The sequence below is a fragment of the Carcharodon carcharias genome, chromosome 10 (assembly GCF_017639515.1).
Source record: "Carcharodon carcharias isolate sCarCar2 chromosome 10, sCarCar2.pri, whole genome shotgun sequence".
Lineage (NCBI taxonomy): Eukaryota > Metazoa > Chordata > Chondrichthyes > Lamniformes > Lamnidae > Carcharodon > Carcharodon carcharias.
In genome coordinates this window covers 73,932,058-73,955,364 of record NC_054476.1, presented here as the reverse complement: position 1 = coordinate 73,955,364, position 23,307 = coordinate 73,932,058, and the positions used below count along the sequence as shown (strand labels likewise).

Sequence of the window (23,307 nt, the reverse complement as noted above, 5' to 3'; positions counted from 1 at the left end):
CCCAGAGCTGGGGGGTGGGCGATGTGATGGCCCAGAGCTGGGGGGTGGGCGATGTGATGGCCCAGAGCTGGGGGGTGGGCGATGTGATGGCCCAGAGCTGGGGGGTGGGCGATGTGATGGCCCAGAGCTGGGGGGTGGGCGATGTGATGGCCCAGAGCTGGGGGGTGGGCGATGTGATGGCCCAGAGCTGGGGGGTGGGCGATGTGATGGCCCAGAGCTGGGGGGTGGGCGATGTGATGGCCCAGAGCTGGGGGGGTGGGCGATGTGATGGCCCAGAGCTGGGGGGTGGGCGATGTGATGGCCCAGAGCTGGGGGGTGGGCGATGTGATGGCCCAGAGCTGGGGGGTGGGCGATGTGATGGCCCAGAGCTGGGGGGTGGGCGATGTGATGGCCCAGAGCTGGGGGGTGGGCGATGTGATGGCCCAGAGCTGGGGGGTGGGCGATGTGATGGCCCAGAGCTGGGGGGTGGGCGATGTGATGGCCCAGAGCTGGGGGGGTGGGCGATGTGATGGCCCAGAGCTGGGGGGTGGGCGATGTGATGGCCCAGAGCTGGGGGGTGGGCGATGTGATGGCCCAGAGCTGGGGGGTGGGCGATGTGATGGCCCAGAGCTGGGGGGTGGGCGATGTGATGGCCCAGAGCTGGGGGGTGGGCGATGTGATGGCCCAGAGCTGGGGGGTGGGCGATGTGATGGCCCAGAGCTGGGGGGTGGGCGATGTGATGGCCCAGAGCTGGGGGGTGGGCGATGTGATGGCCCAGAGCTGGGGGGTGGGCGATGTGATGGCCCAGAGCTGGGGGGTGGGCGATGTGATGGCCCAGAGCTGGGGGGTGGGCGATGTGATGGCCCAGAGCTGGGGGGTGGGCGATGTGATGGCCCAGAGCTGGGGGGTGGGCGATGTGATGGCCCAGAGCTGGGGGGTGGGCGATGTGATGGCCCAGAGCTGGGGGGTGGGCGATGTGATGGCCCAGAGCTGGGGGGTGGGCGATGTGATGGCCCAGAGCTGGGGGGTGGGCGATGTGATGGCCCAGAGCTGGGGGGGTGGGCGATGTGATGGCCCAGAGCTGGGGGGTGGGCGATGTGATGGCCCAGAGCTGGGGGGTGGGCGATGTGATGGCCCAGAGCTGGGGGGTGGGCGATGTGATGGCCCAGAGCTGGGGGGTGGGCGATGTGATGGCCCAGAGCTGGGGGGTGGGCGATGTGATGGCCCAGAGCTGGGGGGTGGGCGATGTGATGGCCCAGAGCTGGGGGGTGGGCGATGTGATGGCCCAGAGCTGGGGGGTGGGCGATGTGATGGCCCAGAGCTGGGGGGTGGGCGATGTGATGGCCCAGAGCTGGGGGGTGGGCGATGTGATGGCCCAGAGCTGGGGGGTGGGCGATGTGATGGCCCAGAGCTGGGGGGTGGGCGATGTGATGGCCCAGAGCTGGGGGGTGGGCGATGTGATGGCCCAGAGCTGGGGGGTGGGCGATGTGATGGCCCAGAGCTGGGGGGTGGGCGATGTGATGGCCCAGAGCTGGGGGGTGGGCGATGTGATGGCCCAGAGCTGGGGGGTGGGCGATGTGATGGCCCAGAGCTGGGGGGTGGGCGATGTGATGGCCCAGAGCTGGGGGGTGGGCGATGTGATGGCCCAGAGCTGGGGGGTGGGCGATGTGATGGCCCAGAGCTGGGGGGTGGGCGATGTGATGGCCCAGAGCTGGGGGGTGGGCGATGTGATGGCCCAGAGCTGGGGGGTGGGCGATGTGATGGCCCAGAGCTGGGGGGTGGGCGATGTGATGGCCCAGAGCTGGGGGGTGGGCGATGTGATGGCCCAGAGCTGGGGGGTGGGCGATGTGATGGCCCAGAGCTGGGGGGTGGGCGATGTGATGGCCCAGAGCTGGGGGGTGGGCGATGTGATGGCCCAGAGCTGGGGGGTGGGCGATGTGATGGCCCAGAGCTGGGGGGTGGGCGATGTGATGGCCCAGAGCTGGGGGGTGGGCGATGTGATGGCCCAGAGCTGGGGGGTGGGCGATGTGATGGCCCAGAGCTGGGGGGTGGGCGATGTGATGGCCCAGAGCTGGGGGGTGGGCGATGTGATGGCCCAGAGCTGGGGGGTGGGCGATGTGATGGCCCAGAGCTGGGGGGTGGGCGATGTGATGGCCCAGAGCTGGGGGGTGGGCGATGTGATGGCCCAGAGCTGGGGGGTGGGCGATGTGATGGCCCAGAGCTGGGGGTGGGCGATGTGATGGCCCAGAGCTGGGGGGTGGGCGATGTGATGGCCCAGAGCTGGGGGGTGGGCGATGTGATGGCCCAGAGCTGGGGGGTGGGCGATGTGATGGCCCAGAGCTGGGGGGTGGGCGATGTGATGGCCCAGAGCTGGGGGGTGGGCGATGTGATGGCCCAGAGCTGGGGGGTGGGCGATGTGATGGCCCAGAGCTGGGGGGTGGGCGATGTGATGGCCCAGAGCTGGGGGGGTGGGCGATGTGATGGCCCAGAGCTGGGGGGTGGGCGATGTGATGGCCCAGAGCTGGGGGGTGGGCGATGTGATGGCCCAGAGCTGGGGGGTGGGCGATGTGATGGCCCAGAGCTGGGGGTGTGGGCGATGTGATGGCCCAGAGCTGGGGGGTTGGGCGATGTGATGGCCCAGAGCTGGGGGGTGGGCGATGTGATGGCCCAGAGCTGGGGGGTGGGCGATGTGATGGCCCAGAGCTGGGGGGTGGGCGATGTGATGGCCCAGAGCTGGGGGGTGGGCGATGTGATGGCCCAGAGCTGGGGGGTGGGCGATGTGATGGCCCAGAGCTGGGGGGTGGGCGATGTGATGGCCCAGAGCTGGGGGGTGGGCGATGTGATGGCCCAGAGCTGGGGGGTGGGCGATGTGATGGCCCAGAGCTGGGGGGTGGGCGATGTGATGGCCCAGAGCTGGGGGGTGGGCGATGTGATGGCCCAGAGCTGGGGGGTGGGCGATGTGATGGCCCAGAGCTGGGGGGTGGGCGATGTGATGGCCCAGAGCTGGGGGGTGGGCGATGTGATGGCCCAGAGCTGGGGGGTGGGCGATGTGATGGCCCAGAGCTGGGGGGGTGGGCGATGTGATGGCCCAGAGCTGGGGGGTGGGCGATGTGATGGCCCAGAGCTGGGGGGTGGGCGATGTGATGGCCCAGAGCTGGGGGGTGGGCGATGTGATGGCCCAGAGCTGGGGGGTGGGCGATGTGATGGCCCAGAGCTGGGGGGTGGGCGATGTGATGGCCCAGAGCTGGGGGGTGGGCGATGTGATGGCCCAGAGCTGGGGGGTGGGCGATGTGATGGCCCAGAGCTGGGGGGTGGGCGATGTGATGGCCCAGAGCTGGGGGGTGGGCGATGTGATGGCCCAGAGCTGGGGGGTGGGCGATGTGATGGCCCAGAGCTGGGGGGTGGGCGATGTGATGGCCCAGAGCTGGGGGGTGGGCGATGTGATGGCCCAGAGCTGGGGGGTGGGCGATGTGATGGCCCAGAGCTGGGGTTGTGGGCGATGTGATGGCCCAGAGCTGGGGGGTGGGCGATGTGATGGCCCAGAGCTGGGGGGTGGGCGATGTGATGGCCCAGAGCTGGGGGGTGGGCGATGTGATGGCCCAGAGCTGGGGGGTGGGCGATGTGATGGCCCAGAGCTGGGGGGTGGGCGATGTGATGGCCCAGAGCTGGGGGGTGGGCGATGTGATGGCCCAGAGCTGGGGGGTGGGCGATGTGATGGCCCAGAGCTGGGGGGTGGGCGATGTGATGGCCCAGAGCTGGGGGGTGGGCGATGTGATGGCCCAGAGCTGGGGGGTGGGCGATGTGATGGCCCAGAGCTGGGGGGGGGGCGATGTGATGGCCCGGAGCTGCTGGGGTTGGGCGATGTGATGGCCCGGAGCTGTTGGGGGTGGGAGGTGGGCGATGTGATGGCCCAGAGTGACGAGGAATGAGCGCGCGCGCAACGGACAAGAGCATTCCCAAACATTGCCAGTGCAGCCTGGCAGGGTTTGCACTCTGACCAGGGGGCGGGGGCGGTCACGGCGCGTGCGCTACGCAGGGTCACGCGATTCCCGTCTCGAGCCGGGACCATTCCGCGCGCTGGCCCCAGAGAGAGAGAGCGCCCACTCCCCATCCCGGCCGGAGGCCCGGGCCTACCGTCCACATCTCCGGCTTCCCGCCCCACCACACACACACACACCTCCCAGCTTTATTCACGTCAGCCCGCGGCGGCCGGGGTTCCGAGGATCGGTTGTTTCTTTGTTGGGTGTTTGTTTGTTTTGTTGTGTGTGTGTTTGTTTTGTGTGTGTTGGGGGGAGAGGCATTTCCCTTCCCCTCCCCCCTCTCCTACCACCAAGCAGCGGATCCAGAGACCAGGCGAGAGCAATCGAGCGAAGAGCGTCAGTCAACATCACAGTGCCAGGCGGGAGCAATCAAGATCAGAGTGCCAGCTGAGCATCAGGCAACGTCATTGAGACAGACGGCAGCAAACGATCGACAAGCGCACCGATCTGCTCAGAGCACCAGCTCGACTGTATCCACCAGCTGATGAATTATTTTACCATTCACTTACTTTCTTCAGCTTACATAACAACAATACTCAACAACTTCCAGTTCGATAATAACCACCAACCGCCCGAACCCCCGCATTCCCCTTGGCAAGTCAACCCTAAAATGTTTTTACCTTTCATATGAGCAGGGGGTATCCCAGGACAGCATTCCTTCCTCAAACAGTACTGCCAAAGAAAAAAATATGGTCAAGTTGTTTGCTTGTGCGGGAATCTAAAACCAGGATATAGTTTCAGAATAAGGTGTCGCCCATTTCAGACAAAAATAAGGAAGAATTTCTTCTTTGAGGGTTATGAATCTTTGGATTTCTCTAACCCAGAGAGCTGTGGAGGCTGAGTCAATGAATATATTCCAAGCTAACCTAGACAGATTCTTCAACGACATGTGAGTCAAGGGATATGGGAAGCAAATGGGAAGGTGAAGTTAAGAACAAAAATCAGATCAGCCATCTTATTGAATGGTGGAGCAGGATCGAGGGGCCACATAGATTACTCCTGCTCCTGTTTCCTTTGCTTTTAATAACAACCACACTTATCCACACATCACCACTTCTGAAATACGCCATTTTCTTTGTGGCGACTTAATACAACCCAAGGACTTAATAGCCTTAAATACAAGAATTTCCGTTGGTTGCCGTTTTGAGGATCTGGAAAGAATTATTTTTAGCAGCATTCTTTCCACAGTGAATAAATCCCATATCTGTTAGTCATCAACTTTAGATAAATGGAAATAACAGATTTAAATGTTGTGTGTGACCACTGTCACTGCTGATATGCATCTACATGCAGAAAAAGGCAAAAGATTGTGAGAGTATGTACTAGATCCTGATCTATTCTACAACTTCTCATCTTCAATTCTTCAAACATGCAATTTACTTTTTGTCTTTCACTAGTCCAAACAGGAGTTACTGTCTCTAACCTTTGACTACCCTAAGTCCTTACTCGAGGTATTTTGGGCTTTCTATCTCCTGATAGCCTTGGCTCACACAGAGCACTCACTTATGTGGCAAAAATCATGGGTTGAAGCCCTACTCCAGTGACTGAGGAGATACTTAAGGCTCACATTTCAGTGCAGTGCTGAGAGTGCTACATGTTGGAGGCGTTGCCTGTCCCTCCAAGCAGACATAAAAAAAATCCCATGGTGAGATTTGAAGAAAAGCAAGAAATGTTATGTCAAACATGTATTGCTCACAACATCAATAAGATAAATATTTAAATAATTGTCTTGTTGCTGTTGGTAGGAGTTAGCCAATTTGTAGTCGAACAGGCTCTTTTCCAATATTACAGCAGTGAGGACAACTCAAAACTTCATTGGTTGTGAGGTGCTTTAGAACATATAAAATAGCTATATATAATTGCCATTTGTTTATTTTCTTTCTTCCAAATGCCACTCCCACATTTCTTCCATTGCTGGTTATTTCCAACAAACCTAGGTTTCTTTTGTGTCCGACTCTGGCATCATATCTATGCAAAAAAGACTTGCATTGCTATAATGCCTTTCATGATCTCAGGATGTCCAAAGCACTTGACAGCCAATTAAGCACATTTGAAGCATAGTCATTGTTGTAATGTCAGAAACACAGCAGTCAATTTGCACACAGCAAACTTCCACAAACAGCAATGTGGTAATGACCAGAAAATCTGTTCCTTTTAAGTGATTTTGATTGAGGAGTAAATATTGGCCAGGACACTGGGATAACTTACACAAAAGCAAAATACTGCCATGCTGGGAATCTGAAATAAAAACAGAAAATGATGAAAATACTCAGCAAGTCTGGCAGCATCTGTGAAGAAAGAAACAGTCAATGTCTGACAATGTTTCCAAACAGTCAGTTTCTGTGACCTTTCATCAGAACTGTGAAAAGTTAGAAATGTAATAGGTTTTAAGCAAGTGGAAAGGGAAGCATAAGAAAATTATATGACAAAAGGGTTCATGGTGCAAGGCCAAAGGGAGTGGAAATGGGACAAGTAAAGAAACAAAAGGTATGGCAAGAGGAGGTGTGAATGGCAGGATTGTGAATAGCTGCGATCTGAAAGCAAGGCGGAAAAAGAAAAATATAGCAAAAAAAGGGAAACAAATGCAGGCAGAGATTATAATTCAAAATTGTTGAACTCAATGTGAAGTCTGGAAGGATGTAAAGTGGCCAGTTGAAGAACGAGATGTTGGTTCAGTCTGCATTGGAACACAGGGAGTCAGAGACAGAAAAGTCCACATAGGAGCAAGGTGGAGAATTGGCAGGGAGGTGGTAGCATAGTGGTACTGTCACTGGACTAGTAGACCAGAGACCCAGGGTAATGCTTGGGTTCGAAGCCCACCACAACAGATGGTGGAATTTGAATTCAATAGAAACCAGGAATTAAAAGTTTGGCGATGACCATGAAACCACTTCTTTAGGGAAAGAAATCTGCCGTCCTTATCTGGTCTGGCCTACATGAACAAGTAATAAATCTCATGACCGAATATATAAAAAAAATTAAAATAACAGGTGACTAGAAGTTTGAGTTCACTTGTGAACAAAGGTGTCATCCAGTCTGTGTATGATCGTGAGCAGTGAATACAGAATATTTAACCTCCCTACTTTTGAAATAGTGGACTGCCATGCAATCATCCAATAGACTATTCTCCTCTCACCCATATTCTCCAACCTCATCTGTTTCTTCAGCCTGTTTTATCATGTTACAGCTCCTCCTCCTTCCTGAAACCCATGCTGAAGTGAAATATTTACTCAGAGTTTCCTGAAAACTTGCAGCAAAACAATGCCAAGTAAAGCATAATGTTGGCATTCAGCACAAAAGATTAAGGGGTTTCAGGCATAAGTGACCCAAGTTAGTTTATAGGCTACATTTGCATTTCACGATTGTTTAAACCAATTATACAAAACAGACAGCAAAAACAATCACTGAAATAAAAATCAAAAATGCTGGAAACACTCAGCAGGTCTGGCAGCACATTTAGTTTGAGAAACAGAGTTAACATTTTTGTCCTGTTAATTCTGTTTCTCTCTCCACAGATGCTACCAGACCTGTTGGGTATTTCCAGCATTTTCTGTTTTTATTTCAGATCCCCAGCAACCGGAGTATTTTGCTTTTGCTAATGTTCATTGGCCTTGCCAATCACCTCCACTTCCTGCAAAACTGTTTCTTGAGAATTTCCTGATTTTAAGCTAGTCTGATCAGATTCAAAAATTACAAGCAACTCCAATCATACTGCTGGTATTTTATGGGGACTTTTTGATGCATTTTTTTAAAAATATTCCTTGTTGGGACAAATAATATATTTTGTGTCTTTGAAAGCATTTTTATGGCATCAAGTTGTTTTGCATCAAAAACTGAAATTTTCTAAACTGCTTTTTCTTAAACATGCAGTATTTAATGTCCATAAACAGTTGTTTACTGGCTTCAAAGTTTCATTTTCAAACATGAAGAACTAAAATAACACTTTTCCAGGACCCCAATTGTTTACACCAATTTCCACTTGTTTTATACCAATTTTTACATTACAGTTTATATTAATAAGATTCAGGAACTCTCAGAATAGGTTTCTGCTTAAACTGCCCTGTTATGAGGCTTCATTTATTTCTGGGCTATCTTAAATGTGTAACTCCCTACTGCCCTCAATATTGTTCAGCTACAATCTTCAGCCTTTTAAGCCCAAGTTTAGCAGCAATGTTTGCCAGAATAATACATTTTTTAAAAATGTGACAAGAGCTTCTTTACTATTCTTTCAGGTCTTCATCAGCCTCTGGGTGAAAAAAAAATCCTCATCACTCCTCTAATCCTTTGGCCAATTATTCTGAATCTATGTCCCCTGTTTTTTTATGTCTCTGCTAAACCAAAGAGATTATCTCTCACACAAAAACAGAATTACCTGGAAAAACTCAGCAGGTCTGGCAGCATTGGCGGAGAAGAAAAGAGTTGACGTTTCAAGTCCTCATGACCCTTCAACAGAACTGATTTTTCAAATTATTTTATTATTTTAGATCATCACTATCTTGGTCTTCTGCAATTTACACCTCAATTATTTCACCCCTCAGCCTCACTCAGTTTGGATATTACTAAAACACATTAAAATATCACGAGATTATGTTCAGTCAAGTTCTTTTATCTTATTCTATGTTCAACTATTTTGAAAGAGGACCCTTTATCTGGGTTTCTCACTTTTTAAAAAAATTACAGCATTAATGGGAAATGTCATTTAATGGCCTGTTAGATGTGCAGTAAATTATACTAAAATTGTCAAATTAAAAATGTTATAAAAGTAAGCCAGTTTCACATTTCCCAGCCCCGCTCAATCATAGCTAGCTGCCCATTTTGTGGTTGTAAAATTGATGGTTAAACACATTCTGGGCAGACATTTTGTGTAGGACTCCCCCTCCTGAAACAACATTAAACTTCTTTCCCAGTGACATATTAAACAAGGACAACGCTTCCCATTCATGAAATTACCAAAGGAAAATTTCATTCGTGGAAACTGAATAGTAAGTAGAAGAGAAAAAGTCCCTGAGAGATACCATGACAACTTGTCTAAAACACAGAATACCAGGTACAAGGTTCTGGAGTTTTGCCTCATTTACCTTTTGGGAAGACAAGGAGGGAGTGCCGGAGATCAAACAAGCTGGTGAGTGTCCATTACTGAGCAGAATATAATTGCTTGTTATAGGAACAAGCTTTGGAATGGCCTAAAAACCTTTCACATATTCCATGATTTCTTATATTACAGACATCAATGACTCTCCAGACCAGGGTAATTGACATAGAGAAAAAGATAGCATCAGAGGCCAGGCCAAAGCAATGGAATCCACAACATCGACATTTCACACCAACAGGAAGATATCACCAGCCAGAGTCAGACAGCAGGCCAGAGTAATTGAGATCGCTCAATCACTCTATGCTAATAGAGCTGGGTACCAGGCTATTTTCACACAATTGTTACAGAGCAGAAGGAGGCCATTCGGCCCATGATTTTAATACCCGTTCATCAAAAGACCTCAACATTTCATATAATTTTTGTATATTGTTAAAAGTACACCATACACTGCAGGCCTAATCGACCAATTGAAAGGAAATTCAGCTTTCATATTTCATGTTGTGCACTATTAACATAAAACTATGAAATGGAATCTTGTTTTTGTGAGGGTGATGGTGAAGGAGGGCAAAGTATTGTCAGGAACCTAATCTGGCTGTGATTGGACAGCATTGTTTGCATAAGCATAGGCATAACCATCCTGCCACTTGAATTCTGCAATCAAATATGAAACCAGGCAGCACTAAACCTTCCTTTTGAAGAAATTGAAAAGTGGATTATGTTAGCCTGTATTTTCAATCTCCTTATGCAAATGTTTGGGAAAAACAGATTTAATTTCTTATTGTTACAGTATCCTTTAAAGAACTGATCTGGTTCTCCTGCTGGCTATGCAGTCGTTGCACCCGCTGGTGAGATATGGATCTGCAAAGATCAAGGGCAAAAGTTCAAACCTTAACATGTTCTGAATTTTAGCTGAGGCAATGCTTCGAGAACCACAATCTTCATGGGGTAGAAAATTACCATTATTTTGATACAACATCTTGCACATCTTCAGGACATCCCGATGAAGTACTTTTTAAAGGGTAATCACAGTTATAATTGCGAGAACAAAAGCAAAAATTGCTGGAAAAACTCAGCAGGTCTGACAGCATCTGTGGAGAGTAAGACAGTTTCAAGTCTGTATGACTTCTTCAGAACTAAAGAGAAATAAAAATGTGGTGAAAAATATACTGTTTAAGGGGGTGGGACAGGTGAAGCAGGATAGAAGAGCAGTGATTGGTGCAGGCAAAGGAGAGATCGCAAAAGAGGTCATAAACAAAAGGTCGAAGGGGTGTTGATGGTGGTGATACTGGCTAAAGCAGGTGCTAATGGTGGCATTAAGAGTAGAAAGCAGAATGAGCAAGTGACAGATGGCCCTAGTGGGGATGGGGTTGGGGGGGGGATGGTATGGGAAAAAAGATTGAAATGGGCTAAAAGGTGGAGATAAAACAATGAATGGAAATAAATTTTAAAAGTAATAATAAAAATAGGTGGGGAAAAATATATATATCAAAATTTAAAAATAAATATTTGAAAAAAGGGGATCAAAAAGGGGTGAGGACGGAGGGGAGAGTTCATGATCTGAAATTGTTGAACTTAATGTTAAGTCTGGAAGGCTGTAAAGTGCCTAGTCGGAAGATGAGATGCTGTTCCTCCAGTTTGCGTTGAGCTTCACTGGAACATTGCAACAGGCCAAGGACAGACATGTGGGCATGAACAGGGTGGTGTGTTGAAATGGCAAGTGACAGGAAGGTCTGGGTTAGGCTTGCAGACAGACTGAAGGTGTTCCACAAGACGGTCACTCAGTCTGCGTTTGGGCTTTCCAATGTAGAGGAGACCGCACTGAGGGAGCAGTGAATACAGTAGACCAAATTGAGGGAAGTGCAAGTGAAGCACTGCTTCACTTGAAAGGAGTGTTTGGGCCCTTGGATGGTGAGGAGGGGGGAAGTAAAGGGACAGGTGTTGCACCTTCTGCGATTGCATGCGAAGGTGCCTTGGGAGGGGGTTGAGGTGTTGGGGGTGAAGGAGGAGTGGACCAGGGTATCCCGGAGGGAATGGTCCCTATGGAATGCCAACAGGGGGTTGAAGGGAAGATGTGTTTGGTGGTGGCATCATGCTGGAGTAGGCGGAAATGGTGGAGGATGATCCTTTGAATGTGGAGGCTGGCGGGGTGAAAAATGAGGACAAGGGAGACCCTATCATGGTTCTGGGACGGAGAGGAAGCTGTGAGGGTAAAGGTGTGGGAGATGGGGTGGACACAGTTGAGGGCCCTGTCAACCACTATGGGTGGAAAACCTCAGTTAAGGAAGAAGGAAGACATGTCAGGAGCACTGTTTTGGAAAGTGGCATCATCGGAACAAATGCGACGGAGGCCAAGGAACTGAGAGAATGGGATGGAGTCCTTACAGGAAGCAGGGTGTGAGGAGTTGTAGTCGAGGTAGTTGTGGGATTCGGTGGGCTTGTGATGAATATTGGTGGACAGTCTATCACCAGAAATTGAGACTGTTCAAGGAAAGGAAGGGAAGTGTCAGTGATGGACCATGTGAAAGAGACAGAGGAGTGGAAATTGGAAGCAAAATTAATACATTTTTCCAGGTGCTTTTATGTAATTTAGGGAAACTTGGAACTCAATTTGCACACAAGGTCCCACAAGCAGTAATTAAATATTGATCAGATAACCTGTTCTGGCAATGTTGGTTGAAGGATAAATGTTGACCAGAACTCTTCTCTTCTTTGAATAGTGCAATGGAACCTTTTATATCCATCTGAGGAAACAGGTGGAACCTCAATTTAATGTTACATTTGAAGACAACGCCTCTGGCAATGTAGCACTCCTAGAGCACTGCACAGAAATCCAATTATGTACTCAGGTTTCTGGATGAGGCTTCAGTCCAGAAGTACCATCATTTGGGTTGGAAAGTTTAAATTGAAGTTACACAGGAAATTCTGAATAATTTGAACCCACAGCCTTCAGGGTCACAAGTCAGAGCACTGCCACTTTACCAAGACTGACACCTATTTTTCTTGATTTGTCATTCTCACCAAGAGGGCGATTTAACAATAAGTCCTTTGAGATGACATTTGTGACCTAGGATCACGTAACAGGGTAGACAGCAGGAAAACTGCCATCATCGACCTCACCAAACTGTATGATTTGCCCTGTTATACCACATAATGTTTATTTATCGGTTTTATTTCATGTAAATATTTATCAGTTTAGAGCCCAAGTCTCAGTTTAGTAAGAGTTTATCTTGTCCAAGTTTCAAAACAGTCAATTTCCACATCTGAACACAATCCATTAAACTTTGCTGTAAAGTACACATGTCAATTGGGTAAGGGCATTAATAGGTTCAGCTGAAGGCCAAATAGTCTGCTGACGCTTACTATCCAGACATGAAGAATGGTGAGTTGAGCAAGTTATCAGAGGGCCATCGACATTTATAGGACTGTAAACAAGACTAAATACTGAAAATTCTGTAGATACTGCGCAGTGTGTCCAACATTATCTGCTTTTATTTGTGGTGCTGCATCCTGACAGGAATCGTGAAAGAAGGGAAAATTGGACAGGAAAAAGAGAGGAAGAATATATGCATCGCCTAATCAAGCAATTCTGACACAGTTATTAAAGAGCAGAAGGATGTGTGAATTGAAAAACTAATTAGCCCTTCAAATTCAATACTTCTAAGTCATTTAGAATTTCCCCTGCAACTTCAATTTAAATTTCCAAAACAATGGGATGGTATTTCTGCCTGCCCCTCGCCTAAACTACATTCAGGGGACTTGCAGCCAGACAGAATCTGGGAACTAAAAACAAAAAAACTGCGGATGCTGGAAATCCAAAACAAAAACAGAATTACCTGGAAAAACTCAGCAGGTCTGGCAGCATCGACGTAGAAGAAAAGAGTTGACCCTTCGAAGGGTCATGAGGACTCGAAACGTCAACTCTTCTCCGTCGATGCTGCCAGACCTGCTGAGTTTTTCCAGAATCTGGGAACTGATCATTGTCGCCTTTGCCTCCTGGGAAATGTAGTCTTTTCAAGGCGCGGTGCATGCTAGTAGTTGTAAAGCACAGGGTTGCACAAAAAACTACTCATCGATTAACATCCACACATTCATCGCGTCCGGCTGGAGGAAATAAAATCTTACATCCCTTACCATAACAATAAGGCACAGCAGTGAGCCACGCTTATTCGAGTGTATTGAACTGTGTCCGTTTCGATTTCATCGGACGGTTGTAGGAGGTGATGGCGAATGTGTGCGTCAGGGTGAAGTGGTCATGTTTACGGAGCGTGGCGGAGGTAAACAGAGGCTGAGAGGCCGGGGCCGGCGGTGGCGGTGTAGCTTTTTTGTTGTGGGGATTGCGGGTTATTGGCGGCTGGAGGGCGCCTTCCCTCCCTGACATCGGGCTGGGGTGTGAGACTCGACGGTGGTGGGGGGGCCAAGAAGTTGCTCCACTCCGAATTGAGGGGCGAGAAGTAAAGTGGGTTTCCGTGTCCGCTGGAATGTGAGAGGTGAGGTAAGAAGAGGGAGGGGGGCAGCTTCGGTTTGACGGGGTCCTCCTCCCGCCGCCCCCCCCCCCCCCCCATGCGCTTTTTATATAAATATAGTTTTTTGGCAGTAATGCGCCTTTCATATTTGTTTATTTTCACCATTTATTTTACGTGTTTAATATTTTGAAAGTGTGAGGCTGTACATAAGTTCATTATTTGGACAGTTCTTTCAAGGGAGCGCACGGACACAGCGGGCCAAATGGCCTCCTTTCTCGAAAATTAAAAAAAAACTGCTGGAGATCTGGAATAAAAATAGAAAACGCTGGAAAAACTCAACCGGTTAGGCAGTGTCTTCTTCTTGGATTCGAGACCTTTTAACTCTGTTTCTCTCTCCACAGATGCTGCCGGACCGGTTGAGTTTGTCCAGCACTTCATGCTTTTATTTCAGGTCTCCTTTTCTGTACTGTAATGTTGAGAAGCCAGCTTCATTTCTACGACTTACTACGACTTGAAACTGCGTTTAGGTGTCTGTAATGGAGTTTTGTTTAATCTGAACATTTCAGCATATAGTTCTTCAGTGGCTTTTGAACTTGTCTGTGAGGCTGCTTTCTTGCAGTTACTGATACTACCGAAGATCGAAAATGCAGGCTGAATCCAAAATTTGCATGTTATATGCAAAAGGAAGCTAACGTAAGCAGGTCAAAGTTTTTATTATTCAAAAAGTGACCTTATGAGTCGTAACTGGGATATGGTGTACCACAGGGAAAAATCAAGCCTATTACTGCTGGGTTTACTGGTTATTAATGTCGGTTGAGTACTCTTGATTTTGGATAATCTGATGAACAACATGCTGATGGACAATATTTCAGCCTAACTAAGAATTATTTATTGTAGGAAACGTATGGCCATTAAATTATTAAGTTGGAACAACTGTATTTAACTTTAACATTAAACTATTGAGTCCACTCTCTCATTTCAAGATTCTTAAACAGTCAAGGTTCTGTTCAGAAAATGATATAGCATAGGAGGTGGTCATTCGACCCACTGTACCCATGCTGGCTCTGAAAGAACAACCCACTCCCACTCCCTGGTCTTTCCCAAAAGCTCTGCCAATTTTAATTTCCAGTATTTATTCAGTTCCTTTTTCAAAGTTACTGTTGAATCTGCTTTCAGACGCTGCATTCCAGATCATAACTCACTGCATAATTTTTTGCCTCATGTTGCCCTTGGTTATTCTGCCAATTCCCTCCAGGGGTTAACTTGAACTAGGGGGCATTGTTTCAAAATAAGGGGCCTCATTTTAAGATTGAGATGAGGAGGACTTTTTTTTTCTCTCTGATGAACATTAATCTTTAGAATTCTCTACCCTTGAGATCAGTAGAGGGTGAGCCATTGAATACAAGGTTGAATTGGACAGATTTTTGATCTACAAGGGAGTCAAAAGTTATGGGAGGGTGGGGACACTCAGGCAGAAAAGTGGAATTAAAGCTTCAAACATATCAGCCACAATTTTTTTGAATAGCGGAGGAGGTTTAAGGGGCCAAATTTCCTCCTGCTCCTAGTTCTAACATTCTTAATTTCACAACAGCCTTGGTTGTGACTGCCACACAATTACTTTGGAGAGAAAGTCCTGTCTAATGGGATAGATTGAGACCAGATCTAACAGCTCCAAACTCTGCACCCATGAGATGCTGTGGGTCATCAACAACAGCAGAATTGTATTCAGACATGAACTGTAACCTCACAGCCTACCACAGTTCTCAACCTACCATTATCATCAAACCAAAAACCAACCCTGATTCAATGAGGAGTGTAGGACTGCATGTCAGGAGCAGCACCAGGCATACCTAAATATGAAATGCCAGTCTGATGAAGCTACAACAAAGGACTGCAAGCATGCTAAGCAATGGAAGCAACATGCTATAGACAGCTAAGTGATCCCACATTCTTCTGCGGTCCTATCACATCCAGTGCTACGTGGTGATGCACCATTAAACAACTAATAGAAGGAGGAGGTGCCATGAACATCCCCAGCCTCAATATTGGGGGAGCCCAGCAAGCCGATGCAAAAACAAGCTGAAGCACTTGCAGTCATCTTCAGCCAAAAGTGCCAAGTAGCTGATCCGCCTTAGCCTGCTCCTGAGGTCCCCAGTGTCATAGATGTCAGTCTTCATGAAAATTGTTTCATTCCACGTGACACCAAGAAGCAGCTGAGTGTACTGGTTACAGTAAAGGCTATGGGTCTCAACAAAATTCCATCTATAATACTGAAGACTTGTGCTCCACAACTAGCTGTACCTCTGAAACTGATTACACAGTGTTCATTACCATTTGCAACTCCTCAGCTACACCTCCTCGCTGCAAGCAGCAAGACTTGGACAACACTTAGGCTTGGACTGAGAAGTGGAAAGTGACATTCATGCCACGCAAGTACCAGGAAATGAACATCTCCAACAAGAGAGAATCTGACCATCTCTTTTTGGTGTTCAGTGGAATTAACATCCCTGGATCCCCCGTCAAGATCCTGGGGATTACCATTGATTAAAAACTGAACTGGATCAGCCATATAAATATTGTGGCTACAAAGGCTGGGAATTCTGCAGCAAATGACACCCCTCCTGACTCCACAAAGCCTGCCCAGCATCTACAAGGCACAAGTCAGGAGTGTGATCAAATACTCTCCACTGGCCTGGATGAGTGCAGCTCCCACAACACTCAATAAGCGTGACACCACCCAGGACAAAACAGTCGGCTTGATCAGCACCCAATCCACCACCTGAAACATTCACTCCCTTCATCACCAGGACACCATGGTAACAGTGTGTACATATATGTAAATCTTTCATGTACAGTATCCAAAAGAAGTGGAACAATTGAATGTTGGAAGGCTGAAAAAGCATTCAATAAATGCAAAATTATGCACACACCCTCACTGGCAAAATGGTGCAATTGGGTCATAGATGCATGGAATCAAATTTACCCCAATACTGTCAAAAAAATCATTTTTAAAATGTAGGATATTGAATGCGCTTGATGGTACCACGGACTGTTACTTGTGGAATGATGATGCCAAAGTTTCCAATGCTACTAATAATGAGGAGGAAGATCCATAGGATATACAACCTGGGTATTGTGACAAATTGTTTAGTGGTTCAGATGGTGATCAGAATGGTTTTGAAGGATTCCAGTGTGAAGCTCTGCTTAATTCGTTATGGTATATATTTATAGTATGGTGTATATATAGGATGAAATGTATGTAGTTTGTAATATTTTAAAATAAATGTAACAGAATTAATATGAATTCTTTTAATATTGTCAGATTTTACTTTATTCCATGGTGAGGGTGCTTTGGGGCCCGAATCAAGCACTTGTGTCAATCCCTCATGTAAAATTCAACTCTGACTTTTGGCCTTAAAGTTAGTCTCAAAAATGTGACTTTTTTACATGAGTATATACAATAAATATTTGTAGTATATATTGGCATATTTTCTGTGTATTTGCATTAATTTTGCTGTCATTACACTGATTTTTTTTAAGCTAAAAGCAAGGAATTGATAAACTTTAATCAGTCACTGAGTAGGCCTCAGATGTATAATTGAAGCTAATTCTGAGCACCACACTTTGGGCAGGATGTCAAGGTCTTGGAGTGAGTTTTTTTTTATGCATTCACAGGATGTGGGCATCACTGGCTAGGCCAGCAGTTGTTGCCAATCCCTATTTGCCCTTGAGAAGGTGATGGTAGCCTGCCTTCATGAACAGCTGCGGTCCATGTAGTGTAGTTACACCTGCAATGCTATTAGGACAGGAATTCCAGGATTTTGACTCAGCGACCTGAAGGAACGGCGATATATTTCCAAGTCAGGATGGTGAGTGTCTTGGAAGGGAACTTCCAGGTGGTGGTGTTCCCATGTCTCTGCTGCCCTTGTCCTTCTAGACGGTAGTAGTCATAGGTTTGGAAGGTGCTGTCTAAGGAGCCTTGGCACTTTCCTGCACTGAAGCTGGTAGATGGTACGCATTGCTGCCTTTGTGCGTCAGTTGTGGGGGAGGTGAATGTTTGTGGAAGGGGTGCCTATCAAGCAGGCTGCTTTGTCTAGGATGGTATCAAGCTTCTTGAGCATTTTTGGAGCTGTACTCATCCAGGCAAGTGGAGAGTATTCTGTCACACTTCTTACTTGTGCCTTGTAGATAGTGGACAGGCTTTGGGAGTTAGGAGGTAAGTTACTCATTGCAAGATTCCTAGCCTCTGACCTGCTCACAGTATTTATATGGCTAGTCCAGTTCAATTTCTGGTCGATGATAACCCTCCCCAGGATGTTGATATTGGGGGTATCAGCGATGGTAATGCCATTGAATAATGAGGAGCAGAGGAGATTTACTAGGATGGTAGCAAAATGAGCAACTTGTTATGTGAAGATTCAAGAGAAGCTGGGATTATTTCCTTCAAAGTGGAGAAGGTTATTGGGAGATTTAATAGATCAATTCATAAAATGCTCAAAGTCATAAAGGTTTCCGCTGCGAGGTGGCCGCCAATCAGAGGACACATTTTTAAGTTAATTAGTGCAGGCTGAGGGGGAAAAGTAATATTTTTATGCAATAGGTAAAGATAGTCTGAAAGGGTGGTGGAAGCAGATTCATTAATAACTTTCAAAACGAAAAGGAGATTTATACTTGAAAAGGGAACATTTGCAAGGTTATGGGGAAATATCAGGGGATTAGAACTAATACATTCTTTAAAAGAAAAAAACGTAGGATTGATGGGCATAATGTCCTCCTGTGCTATGTAATTAAAACACATTTATGAAATCCAAAGTACGAGTGTTAAAATTTGACAGATGGGGAGTAATTGAAATCTCAGCTGAGGGTTTAGTTAAAAATAAATTGCTCAAGCTTCATTGCTGTGCTCTCATTTGACAAGTTGCACTGGTATACACTTCCTCTTGTTAGTTACGTGTAGGAAAAGAAATGGCGTTAAAGGATTTTTAAGATTTTATTAAGTATTGATGAGTAATCTATTTACTAGTGTTTAATGTTAAAGTTAGCACCTAATTCCAGCTCATAATAATCAACAGCTGAAGTTTAATATAGAATCTGTACCAGTATCTTACTTCCTGACAGAACATATACATGTCTGAATTTGCTGCAAGTGTTCAATACTAATATGCTCACTGCACGGAGATCTCTATCACACCGTACATTGTTTTCATTCTGCCTTATTACGTGTTTTTTAACATTTCTGTGCGTGGAGTAATTGAGAAATCAAGTTGTTATTACGTGTATCGATGGAAAGCTAGGGTTGTTCCCAGAGTAGAGAAGGGTGTGAGGAGAATTGATAAAGTTGATCAAAATCATGAGGGGTTTAGACAGAGCAGATAGAAAGTGTTCCCAATGGCGTAAGGGGTCAAATAACAGAGGTTACCGATTTTAAGGTGATCGGCTAAAGAACCAAAGGTGACGTGAGGGAATTTTTGGATGAAGCACCTTAATATATGTATTGTATCAACACAATATATGTACTTAGCAACTGTAACTTTACTTTGTTATTTGTAGTTTATACGTAAATTTTAGAGACAGCCTGTTGACAGATATTTCATTACTGACTCGTTTCCAGCCTCAATTTATGAAGTTCTGCGGTGAAATTGTGAAAAGAAATATGTTTAAATTCTTTGTCACTAGAACAGTTAAAAGAATAAGAAAATAGCAACATTTGTTAAAGCTTTGGATTAAATAGATGTGGCCTTCATAAATAGCCTTCAAAGCATGACTGAAGAGCCTTTCACATCAGCAGAATGCCTCTAATCAGAAATTTTGAAGTATAATTTTGCTGGCATTGGGCAGATGAAACTATTGTTTACAGTATTATTTTCTTAAAGAAGTTTAGATGTTGCAGATAATTCAACTAAGTTAATTACAGGCTTTATAGAGGAGAATAGTATCCAACTACTTCATAGTAACATATGTGCAATTTGGCAGCTTTAGGGAGATCTTTGGTCAAAATGCTTATCCCAAGCTGAAAAGAAATTACACTGTTAAAAGTATAATGGTGTGTAGTAAAAGAAGAGGGTACAAGTAGAGGTTTTGCAGTGTTATTTGGGTCACCAATGCAATTAGGCAGACAAATTTAAGCAAAGACATTCTTGGAAGAAGGAATAATCTGCATAAATGTGCAGTATATCAGGCGATTTGAAACTGTTCATGGTGTGGTTGGGTATTCAGTTGGGTGAGCTGTCTCTTTCAAAAAAAGATCAGTTCTTGAATTGAATTCTGCCTATGTTAAACTGTTCCTCTGTATTTAATACTCACTGCCACTATCTCATTCTATGAAGAGGTGGCACCTGAAATTCACTATGATTCTTAACCTTTTCCGGCTCAAGGTTGTTGCCAGAATAGTGCTAGACTTAGTTTATGTAACCTATAAATTGATCTGTTGATTAATTTTGCCTCAAATATTTGACTTGTACTTAAGTTTGCAAATTTTGCACTTGAATGTTATTGATGCAGTATTGCGATCCTGTTGTAAATAGTACAATGTTGAACTTTCTTTTATTCATTTTTGCTTGGTCTTTTCCCAAAACATAGGTACTGTGTAATTCACAAAGTTACTAATGCAATTAAGTGAATAGTCCATATTATCTTGGGTGTCAGATCTTTCCATTAGAATTTGTGCAAGGTTCAGAGAGTAGAGAAACAAAAGCTGCAAAACATTCTATAAAAAAAATCATTTTAAGTAAAAATGTTGAGTTGTTAAGAATATTTTTTCAATGTCGTGGGTTGGGGGGGCAAGCATTTGTGATAAAGGGGAAGGGAGAGAGACTAGTGCTGCCAGGACAGTGCTTGGAGCAAGAACGTCCACTCGTGTTACATTATTCCACCTTTTCATTTTGCATGAGAAAGAAGTCAATGTTGAGAAAATACCAGTTGACCATTCGAGATCCAGTTTTTCAATTTATCTATCTAGCTTAGCATCCAAAGACATTTTGAACTTCTCAAATGCCTTTGGGGCAGACATAGGATGGTAAGGAAGTAGTTGGATGCTGAGCTTGATTGTTGGCTACGGCCAAACCAAGCAGTCAAGCCCTGACTGTAGCAGATCACCACTTGTTCTTTGTACTTACAGTAGGGGAAAAATTACACCTGCAACACCATTAATAAGGCCAATAAATCAACCATTGAAGTAAAGGTAGAAAAAAAGTTTATCAAAATATAAATAACTTAGAAAATAGATTTTGGAAGGAAATTAGTAAACTATTTCCACCTTAGGTTAGTACTGCAGATCCAAATCTGCGTGGTAAAGCAAAACCCCGCAATGTGAATAACTGAGAATAGAGGTTTTGAGGAAGGGGGAGAAGAGCAAAGTTACTCGTATCTTAAGTTTTGAAAGTTAATAGACAAAGTGTTTTACAAATTCCTACCTTGAAGGCCTATTTCAGTTTTAGTTTCAGTAAGCTGCATAATATTTTTACCTCCTGTGAATAGCGTGATATATTACTTTAAAATTTATGCATTGTGCAGTGAATGAACTGTTATATTTTGGCCATTACGGGATTGTAGTTTCATTTACAGCATTCCAGTTTCTGGATGACCTATGAGCAATATTATAGAGAGTAGTAATGAGTCTAATTCAGAAGATACAGATCATTTCTTGGCTTTAATTTCTATGGAAAAGGTGAATCAGCCTAGATGCTTCTTAGACATTTAATAGCAACTGCTGAAAGGAAACTGGGCATTTTCAATTAGCAGCACTGAGATTTTCCTCCTTTTTCTGCAAAGTATGATAAAATTATTATTTTCTGCTTTATCTTTAGATTTTTTTTTTCACCATGGATGGTGAACTGAGCCCTCAGGATAAGAAGGACCTGGATAAGTTCATTAAATTCTTTGCCCTGAAGGTACAAATTCTCCACATAATATGATATTGATTAATACTGAGAGAAGTTAAGGAATGTAGAACTTTTAATTTACATCAGGCCTTTACAAAGTCTGTAGATCCAGTCAAGCTAATTAAATCGTGACTGTAGTTTTGAATTCAGGTAGCATATTCTCACTTTTCTAGCAATGTACCCCAAATATCACAGCACTTACTTTTATTATAACCTTCACTCAACTCCTGTGTTCCTTTTCAATACTACTCCTTTACAGAAGTACACACCCAAAGAGGTTAAATGCCCACTTACTGGATTTGTTATAGTGCCGAACTAAGGCATAAAACTCTCTCCAATGCCAAATATTACTATGTAAACCAATGATTTGCAGCTTTAAACAACTAATCTGTTTAGCTCGAATTAAATCCTAGCATTAAACACACTACTCGACAAACACCGAAAGTACAATATATGTTTACATGCAGTGAGAAAGCATGTCACAAGACATTTAGACTACCAGAATAGCTCCAGATTGAAGACTAGAATTTTTGCTCATTACTGACCAGACTCTGTTTCTGAACAACAAATTAATCTGTTTTCATCACTTCTTGCTTGAAGTATTTTTACCCTGAAACAAAATCTGTTCTGAGACTTCGTGTGATGTGATCAACTACTTTACAAAAGAACTGCAGACTTGTTTCAAATCTCCTGCTTTTAATCAGTTAGCATCAAAGCCAACACTCCTATTGACTTTTTTTTAGATGTTGAGACTTTCAGACAGCTGAAATATTATTCCATACATCTTCGCAGTCACAGTCGAAAAGCATTAAAATAATTAATGCTAAGACAGTTAAAATCACTTTACATTTCTTGGTCAATCATAACAATGTGCAATACAGCAGCTGCTGGGCTGCACATCGTGGAGTCTGGCTAACTGAAACCTTTTTCATTTGTACTCCCTGAATTGGCCATCACTGAGTGATCTTCTTGTGGAAAAATTAAATTAAACCTCTAGGTCTTTCGTTTATTTGTTGGTGTACATCTTTTCAATTTTGTGTTAAATTGTTTTGTAGAGAAAAAGTGAAAACCAAGACCAATTTTATTTACTTTCCTATTTCTCCCAATTAAATTTAATAGGAGTCAAAATTTTAAATTACTTACCTTCTAAATTATCACAGAGGTTAGATTAATAAATAAAACTTAAAGCCATTGTTGCTAGTGAGGGAGGTAAAGAAGTAAGCTACCCCTAGTGATACTTGTCTTAATAAAACCGCTGAATATTTTACAGACTGTCCAGGTAATTGTGCAAGCACGGCTCGGAGAAAAGATATGCACCCGTTCATCCTCTTCTCCTACAGGCTCAGATTGGGTAAGAAAACTAGCCTCCCTCCTGAATTTTCTGCCCTCCTGAAGATGTTAATTCTTACTGGGTTGTAGTTCCACAGGTTTCAGCTGTCTTTCATGCCCTTGCACAAATTCTTCACGTACAAGTCTAGGCTGAAAATTTTGGCAGGCTATTGACCTACTGTTTTAGGGTGGTCTTGCAACCAAGCCTGCTTATGTTTTCTCCCACTATCTACGCATGTACTTTCCAGCAGCTGGTCACTGGATAGCAATCGGGATCAGAAACCTTGTCTGTTTTCTTTTTTCTCTCAACTTCCTTAGCCCGGGGTCACTTTACTGCCTCATTGTTTTTATTCATAATTGTTGTACATATAACTTCTGATTTTAAAATAAGTAAAATCATGTGAGGAGACAAAATATTTTTAAATGCTAGTGATTTTTTTAATGTGTGTGTGCCCTGTATCTTGTGCTGAATGAAATGCTGTTCTGTAAGGGTTACCTGTCTCAGAAATATGTCATGCATGTTT

The 23,307-nt window shown here is 45.2% G+C and overlaps 2 protein-coding genes across 21 annotated transcripts in view; one reads left to right on the top strand and one right to left on the bottom strand.

Moving 5' to 3' along the window:
• The window catches only part of LOC121283200 (activating molecule in BECN1-regulated autophagy protein 1-like), a 508,780-nt gene extending 499,508 nt beyond the window's left edge, over positions 1–9,272 (bottom strand). For 3 of the 4 annotated variants that reach the window (XM_041197450.1, XM_041197453.1, XM_041197452.1), the window contains exons 1-2: positions 9,098–9,272; positions 4,640–4,691 (exon numbers count right to left, since the gene is read on the bottom strand). The gene's annotated coding sequence lies outside the window, so the exon portion shown is untranslated. Of the gene's footprint in view, positions 1–4,156; positions 4,346–4,639; positions 4,692–9,097 lie in introns of those variants that run through there. The other variant, XM_041197451.1, reaches the window with a different exon arrangement.
• Positions 9,273–13,169: 3,897 nt separating this feature from the next.
• atg13 (ATG13 autophagy related 13 homolog (S. cerevisiae)) overlaps positions 13,170–23,307 on the top strand; it is an 87,912-nt gene continuing 77,774 nt past the window's right edge. For 2 of the 17 annotated variants that reach the window (XM_041197017.1, XM_041197013.1), the window contains exons 1-3: positions 13,173–13,385; positions 21,380–21,463; positions 22,725–22,805. In XM_041197017.1, the coding sequence (XP_041052951.1) occupies positions 13,332–13,385; positions 21,380–21,463; positions 22,725–22,805 (219 nt within the window). In that variant the 5' untranslated portion in view covers positions 13,173–13,331. The other 15 variants (XM_041197008.1, XM_041197007.1, XM_041197009.1 and 12 more) reach the window with 15 other exon arrangements.